An 18,254-nucleotide genomic window follows, 5' to 3' on the forward strand; every position below is an offset into this window, starting at 1 on the left:
GGGGTAGTTGTTGTGGTTCTGAGCACAGGGCTTTGGGAGAAGGTAAACCTGAATTACAAGCCTGGCTGTGTAACGAACTAGCTATTGAGCAAGTCACTTAAATTCTTTAAGTCTTAAGTTTCTGCATCCATAAAGTGTAGATAATGATTCTACCTAAGTAAATTGGAAGTGTTCATTGCCACAGAGCAGGTACCAAATATGTGATTGCTGCCATTTTCTTAATATAACACCCACTTACTTATATCCAGTCGTCAAACAAAAAAATATTCATGAGGAGCAATTTCGTGTGTGCTGTGACTAATTTTCTCACTTTTGTCAGCTTCTCCTGTCCTGCAAGGTCTTGGCCTTCCAACCCTACTTAAAGGCATATGGGCCATAGGTGGGGTTTCTGACCTGCTGTCACACTACTTAAACAGGACAGTGGGGTCAGAGACCCCCAGGACCACAGACACTAGAGCTAATAACATGGCACTTGGCAGCCTACCATATGTTACTGGTTATCTTGTCTACCTGCCCAGTGAAGACCGGGGAGGAGTGGGGCGGGGAAGGGTGGTACGAAGGAGTTAGTTAAGTAAGGGACCCTGCCCTCAAAGTGCATCCCCTAGTAGTTAGTCACTAACCTTGGGTGTTTGATTTTGATGATAAAGGCCAACCCCCAAACAGCTAGAGTGACAGAGTGCAGAGTTATGCAGGAAAACAGCACAGGCCAAACTCAAATATTGGTAGCCCCGATTTACCTACTATTTGCAATGATGTATACCTGGAGTGCCTCAAAATCAATCTCTACTAAGTGAGAAGACCTAGCAAAGTGCCAGTCCCAAGCCTAGCTCCCTTCCCTTCCTCCACCCTAAATGTGAGGTCTTCACACCCATGGTTCCTGGCAAGGAGTGTCACACTCTTCTCAAGGATTTTGAGGAGCTGGACAGGTTGAATCAAGATAACCCCCTGCTTTCCCTCTATCATTTTTCCCTCCATGTGTCCCTGCCCCAGGCCAGGCCCTGCTGTCCCCTTCTACTTTCTCCTGCACGCATTTCCCTCCTCTATAACTTGCTCTCCGATATCTGTTCTTTTTGGCCTTTTGAACAGCTGGGTGTTCCTGCCCAGCACATTCCTCTCTCCCCTGCCCCAAGGCAGCAGGCCCAGGACCTGAGGCGAGCCCTCTGGCACCAACAAAGCCTGCATGGAACCTGAGTGAAATAAAGATGGGTGTAGTGCGTCTGGACTGTGGTAAGCACTCCAGAGGAGACTGTCTGGGCCACCCCAATTAGGACGGCAGGTAGCTGCATCTCTCCCTCCCACCTCCCCATTTACTTATATACTACCACTTGCCCCTTTTATTTGTAGTAGTTGCTCAACCTATCCTTGAACCAACCCTAAGGCCTCCTTGCCACTGTCCTCACAGCCAGCTCCCACTCTACACCTCACCTCTCTCTCACATCTACACCCTGGCACACAAAATATTATTTACCCCTGGCTTTCTCCTCTTCCCCTCTGTCTCACCAAGCACCTCGGATCCCAAACCAGAGGGCCAGGGCCCTGGAAGGGGGATGGGGGGCAGAAAACACCCTGCAGGAAGGAAAGACAAGACAGGATAGGGGTCCCAGATGCTGTCACCTCTGCACTTGCCAACTGGCAAGCTCTGGGGATAGGCCGAATATGTCTCACCTCTGAGAGTTTCTCAAAGACATTCTTGTACCCTTTCCCACTGTGTAAAGGTGGGCTGGCACAACGCTCTGGTTTTAAGGACATGAAGAGAGAGAAAGTGAAAGCCCCAAGAGCCAGGTGAAATTAGAGGCAGAGTAAAGGTGAAAACATAGGGCTCCCTATCCATTACTCTATCTTCTATTCCACGTACCCCCTCACTAGTTATTTCAAACAGCCAAAAATATCTGCTGATTCCACTGCCTGCAGAGCACCATGTTAAGCGCTGTGGAGGAATACTTAGAACGGCAGGGGAGCATCCAGCACTCAAGGAGCAACCTGTCTGCCGAAGATAACCCTAGTGAGGAGCATCCAGGATGGGACGTCTGTGACCAAACAGCTGACAGAATGACTCTCTCGAATGTCTAGGTGGGAGGAGACTGATGGGACACAACATGGGCAGCAAAGATAATAATTACAACGAACATAACAGAATTCAGTACTTACATGTGCCAGGCTTTGTTCTAAGTATGTGGGCGTGTGTACATTAACTCTGTTAACCCCTATAACCACCTGATGGAATAGACACTACTATTCCCATTTTACAGATAAGACTGAGGCACTGAGAGGTGAAGTTCACATACCTAGTAAGTGGGAGGGCTGAGATTCAAATCTACGCACTCTGTTCCAGCATCCATGTTCTTATCTACTAATTATGGCTGCCCTGATAGTATGAAGGAAGAGATAGGCCTCTTCCCCCGTTCTCCCCACAGGGGAAGTAGGAGCACAGGCTCCAGAGTTTGAGCTCCTGCTCCCTTACTTTATTGAAGTTAACGTCAATAAGCCCTCACACCTGAAATACACTCTGCTTATTTAACATGATTTACTATGAGGACTAAAGCACTTAGCACAGGTCCTCTTATGAAAGATACAAAATAAATCAGGGTCAAGAGAAAGAAGAAACTTCCCTTTTTCTGAATTGTTTAAAGATCTCACAGCAATCTTTGCTTTCCTGTTTTTCCCTCAATGAAGTTCAGAGTTCAAGGATACTGAAACACTTGTAAACTTTCCATCAATGGGGCCTGCTATCTGAGGATCCCAGAGGGGGTCAGATTTGGGAAAAGCAAGTTAAGCTGAGGCCCTCTCCTAGGATGTGAAGCTTTATGGTAGGACATAAGAAAAGAATAACCAAATGGGTCTAGAAAAAAAGGTTTCACAAATGAGAAGAGATGCTTCTCTCAAAATTATTCCCTACATGAACAAAAGAACAAACTTAAAACTTACTGTGACAGGAATCACTCTGAGGGTGCTGTCAAGGACTGAGGGAGCCTATCCCAACCCTAAAGAGAAACCAGAATCCTTAACCTGGAAGAGCCCAGGTCCTCCTGCTCCACGCTGCTCTAGAATGAGGCCCAACCCTCCTAAGATGAAACAGTCAGGGCCCTGTGACTACAGAGGTGACAACTATTGCTGGTACCAAGGTGATATTTTCAGTCAGTGTCACACAAGAACACCTGATCATACACAAACAACCTCCACTAGGGGATAGGGAGGAAAATGTTTAAGAGGTTGAGTGTGAGGCAAGCCTGAGGGATACGAATAACATCTCATAAGATTCAAAGTCCTACCTGGCTGCTCCCTATCTCTGGTAGCCACTCAAACCTAGAACGGGTTGCAGGGCTTGGGTGGGCAGGGAGTTTTAGGCAAAAACCTCAAGGAGCGCCCCGCCCCCTGCTCCCCCGCGCTGGGTAATGGGGTGAGAATGGGCAGTCAAGAGAGCATTCCATGCCTCTCTCCACCCCCAATTAAGCGCTGAGGGGTCCCTCCCAGAAGAGGCCACAGACAGCAGGGGGTGCTTCTCTCAGCATAAAGTGAAGCTTGCCAGACCACCCTATCCCGGAAATACAGACTGGCTTACCTCCGTGGCAGACTGGGAGGACTCCCGGGGCCAAGGTTGCATCGCTGGAGACCCTGAGCTGCAGCTCCGGACGCTGGACCTCAAGACCCGCAGCAGCATCCGGGACACCGGTCGCGCCGCCATGAGGCCTGTTGTCCTGAGTGTGACTCCGTTAGGAAGTCGGCTTCAAGAACACTCTTAACTCCGGGCTCGCCGCCTGGGTCTTTGCAGAGGGGGCGGGGGCGGGGGACGGGCCGGGGGCGGGGGCTGTGACGCGCAGCCTTCTGGGTGTTGTAGTCCACTCCCTCTGCTCCTCTTAGCTGGGTAAGGAGTTCTAGGGCTTGGAAAGCGCAAAGTCTTATCCTACAGGCTTTTCCGGCTGCCCTGGTCCCGTGCTTAAGTCGTGGAGTAACTGGCACAAAGTGTTACAAGCAGAGCAGGACTAAGGCCAAGCGAATGAAGGTTTACTTTGGGCACAAATTTAAGAGAGTGCACAAATTTAAGAGAGTGCCAACAAAGTAGGTTATCAAGATAAGTAACGTTTTAATGCAATATTTTGAAAAGTCAGCCAAAATAAACAAAATATCAGCGTTTTACATAAAAACAAGATTTGACCTTGCACATTTGTAACTTACCTTACTCTCTTCACTGCTGTCTAGGCCCTGGTGGTATGATGGTCAGCTCCCTCTTTCAAGATACACTTCTCCAATTGTGCCCCAAAAGGACATTAACAGAATATATGGGAAGAAGTCATAGATTGAGAAGATATCATTTTTGGAATGCTTCCTACACAACAAGTACAATGATAGGCATCATTTAATACTTAAAACAATTCTAAAATTAATAGAATGTTAATTCTGCAGCTAGGGAAACTGAGGCTTAGAAAGGTTGGGTAATTTTTCCAAAGTCAATAGTTGATAGGTGGCAAAACTGGGGTTAAACCCAGGACAATCTGATTCCTAAAGTCAAGATTCAGTATGTATCAGGAATGAGGGAGTATCTCTGTCTCTTTTTTAAAAACAGATTTTGGATGGTAATGTGCACTCAATAATTAACCTATGTACTAATGTACTAAGATTCATTGTGCTCAAACCAGTCTATCTGTTGTATCCAAATTTCTGTCATTGTGGAATTGCAAGAATCAAACATTGACTGGAACATCCTAGCTGCCAAGTGCATGTTAGAAAATTAGGATACAGTTCCTGGTCTTGATGAATTGACATACTACTGAGGAGGAAAGAATAACTGACTACATATAACTAATTTGTACAAATGCAGAGAGACTGTCAGAAAAGCTGGGATGATTTTAGCCTTAGACTCAAGGTGAGTTTCTTATGATGTCATTCAAATTAAGACAATACATTACAGATGGTGAGGGTATGTCTGGGTATGTTTAAAATTGGTGGGGAAAGGCCAGACAGAAGAATATTTGCAAAGGGTCTGAGGCCCCACTGAGGACTGTTCAAGCTCTGTCCACTGCTAAATTTGATGTGTGGGTTTGTCAAGGGAACTGGTGTGGAGGTTAGGAGGACAAAAAACATTTTTCTATTTTTCAGGTATGAGGCCTGAAGAGTTTCAGGAGAGGATTCAACCACAGGGAAGAAGCCATATGACATAATAACCTAGATCCAATAGCAAGTCCTTAGAATTTGGAGGAAGCAGAGATCCCCGGTCTATGTGTTGGTTCTTAATCAGCTCTGTTCCCAGTTATACACACTTCTTATGACTGCTACAAGTTACCACAAATTAATGGCTTAAACAAAATTATCCTCTTACAGTTCTAGAGGCCAGAGTCAGAAAGGAGTTGTATGGTGCTAAAATCAAGATGTTGACTGCAATGTTCCCTCTAGAGACTCTAGGGGAGAATGTGTTTCTCTTGCCTTTTCCAGCATCCAGAGCTGCATTCCTTAGCTTGTGGTCCCTTTCTCTATCTTCAAAACCAGCAGTGTAGCATTTTCTCTCTATGCCTCTGTTTCCATCTGTTTTCATTCCATGGTCTGTTTCTCTTCTGTCTTAAATCTGTCTCTGCATCCTTCTTATAAGAACATTTGTCATTGCATTTAGAGACCACCTGGCTAATCCAGATGAGTATTTCATTGTAGATCTTACTCGGGAAGTGAGGAACAGAAGACAAAAAGAGAGAGAAGGGTGGTAGGATAGGAAGAGGAATATCTCCCTGTTGACCAGAAACCAGATCAGTAGAGGGAATCAAATTGTAGGTATTAAATCTTTGAAATGAGCCCCTGAAGATGATCTTGCTTCCTTATGCAGTATTCCCACTCTTTCAGCCTGTCTAAAATGCCATTAATTGCATAAAGCCTTTATAGAGTATACCCTCTTCTTCCAAATTGAATGTGATTGTCCTCATCTGGCTATTGAGCACTTGAAATGTCATTAGTGTGACTAAGGAACTGAATATCTAATTTTATTAATATTAGGTCTAGGAGGGCCCTAACCCTACCCCCATAGTGTGGGAATCAGACTCCTCCCTTACCTTTGCGTGAGAACCAGATCTTGTATCCAGATTGGCAATGCTACATGCTCACCTCTCATTTCATTGAACTTTCCTCTCTTCACCACCAACTTACCTGCCCAAAATAGTCCCACCAAAAAGCCCACCTCAAGCTCCATATAAGTTTCAGATTTACAGCTATGCCACCCTGAACACGCCTGATCGATCTGATTTCAGAAGCTAAGCAGGGTCGGGCCTGGTTAGTATTTGGATGGGAGACCACCTAGGGAGACAGAGTGCTGTAGACGTAAAAAAGAAAAGAAAAGAAAAAGAAAAAGTTTCAGGTCCCCTCACATTTGAGGCTGATGCCATCTTCAGGTCAGCCAGGCTGTCACTCTGCTACAATAAATCTTTCTTAACCCCTTCAGCCTTGTGCGTTCTTCCTTTGGCAAACATAACAATTAAAGTTCCATTAATTTAAGTATAAATACCATGTGTCACTAGTGGCTACTCTACTGCTCATCACTGTTCTAGAACCTTGTTTTCCCTTTCAGGAAATAGAATTAATTCTTCTCCACTTAAATCTGGGTGAATTTGTAACTGTCCTGTAACCAATAGAATATGACAGAAATGATACTGCATGACTTATGAGGCTAGGTTAGAAAATGATGATGCAACTTCTACCTTACAATTTACCTCTAGTGATCTGGTCTCTGGCTAGAAGATACTTTCCTCCTTATCTTCTCATCTATTCTCTCCCTACCTGTCTTCCATCTTCAACAGGGGTTCCCACCAAAACAAAACAAAACAAAACAAACAAAAAAGATCCAAGATAAAACTTGGAAGCAAACAAGAAGTCCTTCAGTAGGTGAATAGATAAATAAACTGATACATCTAAACAATGCACTGTTATTCGGTCCTAAAAAGAAATGAACTACCGAATCTTGAAAAGACATGGAGGAACCTTAAACACGTATTACGAAGTAAAAGAAGCCAATCTGGAAAGTCTATATAGATTCCAATCCTATGAGTCTAGAAAAGGCAAAACAGTGGACACAATAAGAATATTGGGGGTTGCCAGGGCTTGGCAGAGGGGTGGGGGAGATGAACAGGTGGACCACAGAGGATTTTTAAGGCCATGAAACTATTTTATATGATATCATAATGGGGATACATGTCATTATACATTTGTCCAAACTCGTAGAATGCACAACACAAGGAAGTGATTATGATGTGTTCATGTAGATTCATCAATTGTAACAAGTGTACCATTCTGGTGGGAGATGTCAATATGGACAGGGTTGTGCATATTGGGGGAGGAGTATAATGGAAACCTCTAGACCTTCCTCTTAATTTTTCTGTGAACTTAAAACTTCTCTTAAACAAAATAAAGTCTTTATTGAAAACGAAAAATTCAAGACGATATTTCTGGTCACATGCCCATTACTTCTCTCTCATTATAAGAACTTTAAGTATAAAACTCTCTATACTCCTTCCCTGTTCCAACCATGGCTGTGGACTATCTTTGCAAATTCAGGCATTTTAATTAAGCAATGAAGTAAAAAATTTTAGAAAATATTGTTTAACTATTGTTAACAATATCTGAAATATTATTTCAATGATATTTCGCCTTTTTTGGACCATGTTCAGGATATTGTCTATTTGCTTTTCTAGATTCACTCCCAGATCTTCCCCACCCTACTCTGAGGATTAAGAAGTTGACCTCCCAACTGATTTGATGGCATCACTCAGGTACCCTTGTCCCTGGTTTCCAGATGGATCTGGCCAATAGGAGGCATGAGCAGGAGATCAGAGAGCAGAAAAAGAGATAAGTCAGCATTTATTCCTCCTGCTCCTTGACTGTTTTTCTGTGTTTCTGGCAATGACTGTGCCCTTCTAGAACTATAGTTATACAGCCTCTCTGCAATGAGTTCAGCTCTTACCAGGTCCAGTAATACCACTTTTTGCCCTTGTCCCTTCAGGGTGGGGTGGGGTTGGCTCTTCCTTGTTGATGGCCATGGATGCCTCAACATCCCTGTAGCTACGCTAACCCTAGCTACACTTCAAAAATGGTCCCTTCGGTAAAATGTCCCTTCAAAACTTTTAGCTAAGTACGCTCTCTTTCCTGCTGATTTTGTCTGATGTAGGACTCAATGACTTCTCCCTCCCATAGTACCCTAGATTCACCTTGGCTAAAATGGTGGAAATTACAACAGAGTGACAGTTTACTTACCTGCCTTCTATACTATAAGCCCTTTGAGGGTTGGTGCCAAATCTAAATAATCTAGAATCATAACATCTAGCATGGTGTTTAATGCACAGTAAGCTCCCAAATAAATGTGCATTAAATGGTGCATCTGGATCTTTGGCTTGCCTTTCTAGTGAGGTGGCTGTATCAGTCAGGATGAGATAGATTGCACTATTAAAACAAACAATTCCAACATCTCAATGACTGAAAACCACAAATGTTTGCTTCTTACTTGTGTTATATGTTCAGCAAGGATCAGCTGGGGATTGCTTCCTGTCAATGTTGTCCTCATCCTGGACCCCAGGCAGATGGGGCAGCTAATATCCACAAGGAACACTGGTGATTACCAAGACAGAAAGAGTGTGGCATAGAGCAAACTGGCTCATAGAACTTTTTCCTGAAATACCACACATCACTCTCCTTAAAGCAAGTCACGTGGCCACATCTAATTTCCAAAGAAAATAAAACTTAGCCTTCCTGCAGAGAAGGGAAGCAGATATTGGCGAACAATAAAAATACTTACACAGGAACAAAATTCCCCTTGTGCTCTAATGTGCTAATCAGGCTTTTCCATTCTTCTGGACGACTCCTCCTTGTATGTCATTCCCATTGCATAATGAAACCAGCTATTGTAGCCTTATATGTCTGCGCATGTCAGCTATACTCACAGAGCCATGGAGTGAGAACTTCAGCACTTTCTTGTTTAGAGTCTTCTTTAATCAGCAAAATTAAGAGAAAGAGTTTGTAATACCTCTTTAATTCAGCAGTTCTCAGAGTACTGGTTTCTGGGATAAACTATTTACACAATAATACTAAGATATTATCTGCCTTTCCACTCTTCCTCACTTCAAAAAGTGGAACTTAGTTTCCCTCCCCTTAAATGTGGGCTAACTTAGGAATTCTAACAAATGTAATGTGGTAAAGGTGATGGTATTAGGCTTCTGAATGTAGTTAGTAAAAGACAACATGGCCTTTTCCTTGCTCTCTTGAACTACTCGCTTTGGGAGAAGCCAATTACCATGTTAGGAGCAGCTTTTTGAGGAAGTCCACATGACCAGGAACTGGAACCTCCTGATGACAGCCAGTGAGGATCTGAGCCCTCCCGCCAACCGCCATGTGAGTGAATCTTGGATTCAGATCCTCCAACCTCAGTCCAACCTTCAAATGACTGAAGCTCCTGCAGATATCTTGCCTGCCATCTCATGAGATATCTAAGCCAGAACCCAGTTGGCCACTGTCAGATTCCTAACCCTCAGACACCTTGAGATAATGAATGTTTGTTATTTTAAGCCAACATTTAGGGTAACTTATAACACAGTGGTAGATAATTGATACACTGTGTTGTGAATTCCTCCTTTGAGTTACTATTTTTTAAAGATATTGCTTATCCTCATCATCGGAAAGGGATGCCCTTTGATATATTTATTGGTGGAATTCTGGATTATTTGTTCTTCATTTGTTTCACCTTTACCTGGGATCATTTTTCTTCCTGTCTTTGTGCTGCTCTCTTCTCTGAGTGGTTGGTTGATTCCATGGACTCTCTTGCCCTTAGGCTTCCATTTGGTTTCCACCTATGAAAAACACCTATGAAGGATGAGAGAGAGGTGTGAATACCTACTCCATGAGCTCTGTCTTCCCATCAGGCACAGGAAGGAAGAAATGATATTACATGTGACTTTATTTTACTCCTACCTGCAGAATATTGCAGTTCAGTATGTTCAATTTCATGAATTCGGGAGAAAAGCAATTCACTTTCGGTTCTTCCTTTGAATTACAAAATAGCCTCTAATTCTCCTAAGATGATCAAATTCACTTACTCATACCCAATTCCTCTGAGGCAAAATCAAGTTACACTGTCTGGATCATGTAATTGCTGTTTGTTAAATCGAGTTGCAGTAATTATTAGGGTGGAAATAGGAAACAAGGAATATCAGAGGTTGACATTTCTGGAAACATCTCAGAAGCTCGTTTGAGAATTGACTGGGCCAGGAATACCATGTGACATGTTTCAATTCTGGGGCAAGCCTCTTTAGTTAAGGCAGGTAATGAATTGGAAAGAGCCCTAGCTCGGCAATAGGGAGATATGACTGCCAGCCCTCACTTGCCACAAGTTCACTACCTAATCTTGGGTGAATTTCTTAACTTCTCTGGTTTCCTCATATATCAAAGGGAAACTTGCCTATCTTAGCTATTTCACAGAACGGTGGTTGTAAAAACTCAATTAAACACAAAGAGGTTAAGTAACTAGTTCAAGAACATATAGCTAGTAAGTGGTGAAGCTAGGATTGAAACCTAAAAAGTCTACTCTACACTCTATACTCTTCAGCACTGTCCTCTCTTTGTGCCCTTGACACCCCTCAAATAGTCTTTTCAGCAAATTCTCTTTGAGTATTCCTTTATCTTTAATCTCTTTCCTGCTGTAATTCTGTACTATAGTCTATTGTCTTTCACAATCTTGTGTGATATTCAAAAGAGGCTGGGAGATACTTAAACTAACCTAGAGTTAAAATAACTTTAAATTTTATATCATAGTCAAATTCTAGGTATAGAAAGTCTATTAATTCTAAGTGAAAAACAATACTCCCTATCTCTTTTCTAAAGAACATTATGGAGCTAAAGTGAATGAGAACACAAGTCTAAAATCTCTTATCTGAAGGCCTAGGAGCCAGATATATTTTGAAGTTTAGAAATGTTTTAGAGTTTTAAAGAGTCATATGCTGTGTATTATATACATGATATATGTATGAAAAGGTATATGACTATATTACATACCATGATGTCTAAGGAAGCCTTCAGTAATCAAACATTTTTCTGCAAGAAAATGTAGACATATTCATGCTAGACACAAAAAGAGTCTCCAGAAATGTGTGAGGGGGCTGGTCATCAGGCAAAGATACCAAAAGTGAGGTCATCCAGGCCAGACCCAAGGTCACAGGTGTCCAGGTGTTGATTGAGCTCCATCCACCATAGGGATCACTCTTCCTAAGAGTCTACCGTGGGTTACCTGGCTCTGCCATTTTTTTTTTTACTGTTTTCCTCTCCTCCAGAGTGTGTATTTAGAAGGCATATATTTATGTGCACCCTCACAATTCTGCCTGCACAATACAATGAAGGGAGGCATCTCTGTGCAGACAGAGATTGTTCATGGGACTCAGAACTCTACAAAGTTTCAGCTCAGCTTTAAGCACTGCCAACCTCTTCCAACCCTTTCTGCTTTATTATTTCCCTGATCACACCTTGTTTTCCTTCTCCCCTTGACCTTTGGGGATAGAGATGAGAATAGAGAGGGCTGGTCCGTCTTACTCCCATGCTTGTTTCAAGACTATGCTGTCACAGTCCTGCAGCCAGTAATTTCTTGGCTGGGTCTAAGGTTCATTGCTCACCCTTTAGGGCAAACTTTTCCTCCAGCTCCTAACACATGGTGCATGATCGATAAATGTTGAGAGACTATGATGATACAGTACATGCAAGAAAAAAAGGCCAAGTCATTGGGCTCTCTATTTTAATATAGAGTATATTGAGCTTGGCCATAGAGAACAAAAATATAGTAGGATGACCTAAGAAGGGGTTGACCCTGTTCCTCCCCACTCTTCTGTAACAAAAGGCCAAAGGGCAGAACATTGTGAAAACATCTGCACCTCTCCCTATTCCTGCCCCTAATTCTGGCACCCACTTCAAAAAGAGAATGTGAGCTTGAGAAAAGTTTTTATCTGCAACTCAGTGGGACCTCTCCAATCTCTCCAAGGATTAATCTCCCACCGGCATACTAAATTTCTCATTTTATCTGTTATGCTAAAAGTCTCTATCTCATGCTTGTCTGGAGTTACATTTCAAAAGACCACCTTCTATTACCTTAGCCATGTGACTTTGTGAAGGGGTAAGAGGATCATGGGTGTGATCCGTATGGTCAAAACCGTGCTGATGCCCCACACTACACTCCCTGGACCTCCAGTGTTCACAGAAGCTGTGGTTTCCAGCTCCACCATAGTGAATTCTTCCTATCTGGAACCTGAGGTTTTTCTTAGATGCCACAGGAGCTCTCTTGGCAAATGTGACGGGGCAAGCATTGGTGGGGAGGATGCCTCCAGAGGCAACCCTTAAAAAAGAGAGCATACAAATCAATGATACTTGCCCAGAGGAACTATTCTGAGACCTGATCACACATTTTCTCAGTGGGGCCCAGAAGGGAGAAGTAGCATGGCACTCAGTTGTACATGACAGTCATGCCCATTAATGCCCCCTTTACTGCTTTTTCTCCTGCCCTGTTTCTATTACCCTATTTCACTTGTGCTCCCAGGGTTCACCTCTTGAATAGATTCTCTGTACCCAACTACTCATCCAGGATCTGTTTTTGGATAAATCCAAACTAAGACAACTGGAAAGGGATAAAAAATGATCTACAGTTGCTCTCTCTTCCTCCTGCTTACCTCTTATCTACTCTCCCACTTTCCCCTTAAGCATCCACATCCCTCAAAACTCCACTTTAGCCTTCTTGTATTCTCATTCCTCATACTTGCTGGGATATCCCACAAACTTTGATGGGTTCCATTATAACAAATGCCACTGGTGCCCCAATCTATGTCTCCTTTCTAGGTTTCTGTGTTGAGCCCCCCACCCTCACCTCTTGTAAACCTGCTTACTGAGTAGAAACTCTTGAATGTTCATAGACCTTTATTAAAGCATGCCTCCAAATGAATTATTTGTGGTAGTACACTCCCCCATCCCCCTTAAGAAATTTGGCAGAGAAGGATAAAAGAAAGGCAGAAACATGAGGAGGCGGAGTTGAGAAATGTTATGACTGTTTTTACATTGAGAAGCACTCTAACCAGAATGAAAAGCAAACGGAAAGAACTAGTGGGAAAAAAGAAGACAAAGATACAGGAGAAGCTGAGTTCCTGAAGAGATGCAGGGGAAAGACTAGAAGGAAAGAGGAAGATATGTTCTGAATCAGAAACACTTGCAGGTGCCAGGAGAAAAAGTTGATGGCGTTCCTGCTAGCTGGTCTCAGTCTCTCTCTTGAACCAGAAGGTAAGATCGTTTGCTGGGATTGGAGTAAAATGGGGGATTTGAGGGTAGCTGTAAACTTTTGGAATGCAAGAATGGAAAGCTCAACACAAACTGGCTTTTTAAAAAAAGGAAGTAAGAAAATTTACCAACTCATGTAACGTGGCAATCTAAAGGCAGACCTGAGTGTAGGCATAGTTTGGCCCAGAGGTTCAGAATTCCATTTGTCTCCTGCTTTTCTCTAGTCCACTCTGCTCCTCATGTTTCAGCAGTTATAGATGCCATACCCATGTGGCAACCCCCAGAAGGAGAAGATCTCCCAAAAGGATCAGCAGAAGAGAGAAAAAACTTATTTCCCCGAAGGCCTTACAACTGTCTGCTGGTGTCTCATTGGCGCAAATAGGTAGCATGCTTATTGGTGATAAATAAATCTCTGTGGCTAGGGATACAGGAGAGCCAATAAGTTTAAGCCCATTCAGGCCTACTGCTGGAGATGGGAATGAGGTCAAACCTACCAAAACTATATCATTGATAATGGGAAAGGGGTACTTCCTCCAAGGAAAATCTGGGTGCCTTTGAAAGGAAAGGGGGAGATCAGATGCTAGGACGTCAACCAATAATGTCTACCATAGCTCATTCTTGAGGAAAATGTGAGAAGCGATTGTTGAAAGATTTGTTAAGCTATGCCCTTGCCAAAGAGGGGTTCTGATGAGTGAGGAGCAGAGGAATTGGTGGTGGCTTCATGCCTTGCGGTTTTACGATTGTCTGTAGCAATCCAGAATAGGCTGGTGAGAGATGGAGAGAAAGTGAACAATGGAATTGATCAAAAGTTGGAGGTTTATCAGGAACATGTAGGGAGAACTGAGCAAGATTTGAGTTGAGGGTAACAGAGTGCTTGAAGTGGTAGAAGGGGGAAGAAGAGAATTTGGAAGGGAGCTAATAGATTAGGATAAATGGCATAGGTTTAGGGACTGAATGTTCATGTGAACTCAGAGAAGGTAGTGTTAGGGTAACGGGAGAGTGTGAATGTACACAAGAGACAGCGAGCAAGATATGGCAAGCTAGAGAGAAGAAGCTAATGAATAAGGATAAGAATAATATATTGGCATTTACAATTCAGAGGGAAACAGTGATGGCAAGGGATTTCATGGGTTCTGTTTTCTGAATGAAGACATTATGACACATATGTGACAAGTTATATGAACTCGATAGCAACACAGTATGCATATAGAAGTTCATGCCAGCCTCAGAAATCTGAGACATGTCCCCAGGGTTTCACCTGCCTGGGGCTCATGACCCCAAAATGTCACCAAAATGGCAAAGAAGAAAGTCAACTCCAAACAGTTTGCAGACAATATGCCACTATTTCTTGTCCCTAGAATGCTGTCAGATGCTGCTACCAATCAGTTAAATAACAAAACTCCAACTGGTGATAATAACATTGCCTCTTCAGAAGAAAAAGACTGCCCTTGCTCTAACCTAGATACTTCAAAGGACTCTAAGTCAGGAGAGGACAGCAGTTCTGAGAACAGTTCTAAAAATGAATCTGATGGAAAACTAGAAGGAAGCTTCACTCAAGCTGAAGAATGGAAGGATAAAAAATTGCCCACAGATCATTTTATTCAGAATTTGATGAAATCCAATCTTACTGTAAACATTGCATATTGAAAATAAATGCAATGAAACAAGTGACCCGCAAGCTTCTTTCCAGGGGAGTTTTTACTGAAAGTGGATCCCATGGGAATTACCAGTGCACAGAAATTGGTTTATTCTCCAATATTTGAGGTTAACAGAAACATTGACATAAAGTATTGCATTTTGTCCTGGAGCAAATGTGCAGACCTCGTTGTTAAGCCCTGGTTTGTCTGTGGACCCAAACTGTCTGTCCTCCCTTCAGTTTTCATATTCTCTCTGCTTCAGTCACTGTGATACTAATATGACATCCGAAGTCTTACATGTTGAAAGTTCTGGAGCCTTGTTAGAATCTACTGTGGATTATTCTGAAACCCATGTCAAATGGCATGTGAGTTCTCTTTTTCCTGTGGGCCCTGTTTTATATAGCAAAGAAACAGTGTACTACTAGAAAAAATATATTTATATTCTGTACAAAGCCATTGACCATTTCCCAATGTACATAGCAAGCGATGAGTTCTTTATCAAGGATATTTCCAAGTCTGTAAAGGATTTCTTTAAGAAATTCATGAAACTCAATAAGCCTTCTGATTGCCAGAAGTTATTTCAGAATGGAAAGAAATACAGACTGATCCCTGAGCCAGAAACTGAAATTGTCCCAACTTGGAGTACCAGCAAGGGTGTATATTTCTTAGATATGATATTTTGAAGGTTTTGAAATAAAGCATTTTGTTGTCATTTTTTATTTCTCTATTTATAAGAAAATTATTGTTTTGCTAAACTTCTAGCTTATTCCAAAATGCTGCTGAATTTCAGGATTAATCTTAAACCATTGCAAAAATAGGCTATCCAATCTCTTCCCCTTTGAAAGGGTTTTAAATTTTCTTGAAACTTTTATTAAATTCTTCAAACAATGTTAGCTTCAAGGGAATAAAAAACTTAAGTTTAATTTTAAATCATGGAGCATTAAAGGTTAATGGAAAGGAGTTTCTAACAAGGGATATTGGTCTTTTCTTACTGGGAGGCATTTGAAAAATAGTTATATGAACAAATTGTCACTAGATTTCAACTATTCACTGCATGCACCCTGACATTTCCAAGCAATTTTGGTTTCTCCTAAATGACTAAGTTGTTTTTAAACTTATTTTCATTATGTGCTCTGAATGCGTGCCACAGCTTATCTAGCCTAGCTTTCTGTGTAGAAATTCCTTTCATACACCTTTTTCTGTTTGTTTTATAGTTTATGAAAAGTTGAAAACATGTGTGGATTCTATTACATCAAAATGTGAAACAAGAGAGCTAAACAAGCAAACAAACCAAACAAACATAAAATAATAGAAAGGCAACTCATAAAAGAATAGAAAAATATAACACTAGGCAAATGCTAACCAGAATGAAACTGGTATAGTTATCTCAAAGTGAGTCAAAGACTTTAACTCTTGAAATGTCTTTTTGCTTTAAGGAGGGTTACTCCATAATCATAAAATTTCAATTCGTAAGGAAGATATGGTTTCTAAACATTATATACCTAAAACATAGCTTCATAATATATAATGCAAACACTTGAGATAACTGCAAGGAAATATGTTAAGTCTACAATAGGAGGGGATTAAAAAATATTTTAGTTTTGACAGATTAAGCAAATAAAAAATTAATACATGTTTAGAAGCTATTGATAACATGAATGCTATACACTAAATTAATATAAATTTTACTCAAATACATATGGACCATTTATGAAAATTAGCCATGTATTAGGCCACAAAACGAGTCTTCACAAACTCTAAAAAAATTAGTATCATACAGAATACATTATCTGACTACACTACTATTAAGTTAGAAAGCAATAACAAAAATATAAAATATACTTGGAAACTTAAAAACTACACTGTTAAGTAGTTTCAGGGTCAAAGACAATATTGTAAGGGACATTAGAAAATAGTTCAACTGAACAATAATAAAAATTTAAATATCGAAACTCATGGGGTGCAGCTAAAGTGTCTTTAGAGACATTTACACCCTCATATGCTCATTTGCTCAAAGAAGTCTGGAAATTTATGAGTTAATCATCTAACTCAAGAAATTTATAAAGAGTACAGAGTCAAAAATAATTATTTGGAGGATAATAAAGATAAAGTCAGCAATTAATTGTGGTAGATTGGATTATTGGTCTCAGTTCTTTACCCTCCAATAGCAGGATTATACATCCATACCCTTTTACCTATAATGAAAAAGTACTGCAAAGATATCAGGCAGAATATACTTCCTTACCCCATTGAAAAGGGGCTTCACCATCAACTTGCTTTAGCCAGTGGAATGTTAGTAAATTTGATAGGAACAGGAGACTTGAATATGTGTATGTAATTTAGTTTGGTCTCTTGCATACCTGCTAGTAATCATGAGAACATGCCTCAGACGGCTACTGGGTCCAAAGAGGATAAGACCTGAATACAACCTGTAACTTGGAGTCTGAAACTTCAATGTCAGCTTAACCCAGCTGAGTGCAGCTGACTTACACATCATTTAGTAAGAAATAAATGCTTGTTGCTTAAATGCCAAATTTTGGGTTGTTATGTAGTATTATTGCAGCAATAACTAATTCATTTGTGAATCGGAAAGATATAGGATAGCATTACCAAACCGAAAACCTGATCTTCTGAAAAGATGACTGCACGCACACTATTGTCAAGTCTAATGAAGAGTTGAGTGGGGACAGGCAGGAGAGAAGGGTGTTACAAACTCAAGGGGTTCATTTTGCCTGCATGCATCAAACCCTAAAGAGACCCAGTCAGGAGTTTGCAGCACAGAAAGTAGAGGTTTATTTAAGGACATGGTACCAAGCCCAGAGACACAGGTGAGCTAGCACTCAAAGAACTGGCTCTCTGATGGCCTCTAGGGGTGAGGTTATACAGGAGAAAACTCATTAGTAGCTAAGGGACTTGGGGTCATGGGATCTGTTGATTGGTAGGGCTAGTGTAAAAGGCATTTGATCATTGCATCAGGTCCTGATGTCAGTCATGGTGTTATTCTGTTTGGTTTCAAGGGGATGCTGGTAGGACCACCTGCCTTCATGGGTGTGACCAAAACTCTGTTCCTATGGTCAACAGACCTGAGGCTCTGTTACTAATACTGTTCGATGCTGACCTAAGAGCTTAATGATTAAGAGAGTGACAGTGCAGTATGCAGAAGGATAAGAAAAGAAAGTGAGCCCAAGGCCAATTTGAATCAAGGTGAAAGAGAAGAGAAAAAGTCATTTTAAAGAAGTAAAAATTGCATGTTACAAGGGGTGAGGGAGAGAAAAAGAGAGAGGAATAAATGACCAAAATGATCAATAGAAAAGAAGATGTAACTATAGATTTATTAGAGAACTTCAAAATGAA

The 18,254-nt window shown here is 41.5% G+C and overlaps 1 protein-coding gene and 1 pseudogene across 4 annotated transcripts in view; one reads left to right on the forward strand and one right to left on the reverse strand.

Annotated features, from left to right (window-relative positions):
• Nucleotides 1-3,776, reverse strand: part of MOCS1 (molybdenum cofactor synthesis 1) — a 35,959-nt gene extending 32,183 nt beyond the window's left edge. For 2 of the 4 annotated variants that reach the window (XM_036217641.1, XM_016154313.2), the window contains exon 1: nt 3,560-3,776. In XM_036217641.1, coding sequence (XP_036073534.1) covers nt 3,560-3,682 — 123 coding nt within the window. In that variant the 5' untranslated portion in view covers nt 3,683-3,776. The remainder of the gene's footprint in view (nt 1-3,559) is intronic. The other 2 variants (XM_036217642.1, XM_016154314.2) reach the window with 2 other exon arrangements.
• Nucleotides 3,777-14,556: 10,780 nt separating this feature from the next.
• LOC118613414 lies at nt 14,557-15,583 on the forward strand (annotated as a pseudogene).
• Nucleotides 15,584-18,254: the final 2,671 nt, after the last annotated feature.

The sequence above is a fragment of the Rousettus aegyptiacus genome, unplaced genomic scaffold (assembly GCF_014176215.1).
Source record: "Rousettus aegyptiacus isolate mRouAeg1 unplaced genomic scaffold, mRouAeg1.p scaffold_m13_p_1, whole genome shotgun sequence".
Lineage (NCBI taxonomy): Eukaryota > Metazoa > Chordata > Mammalia > Chiroptera > Pteropodidae > Rousettus > Rousettus aegyptiacus.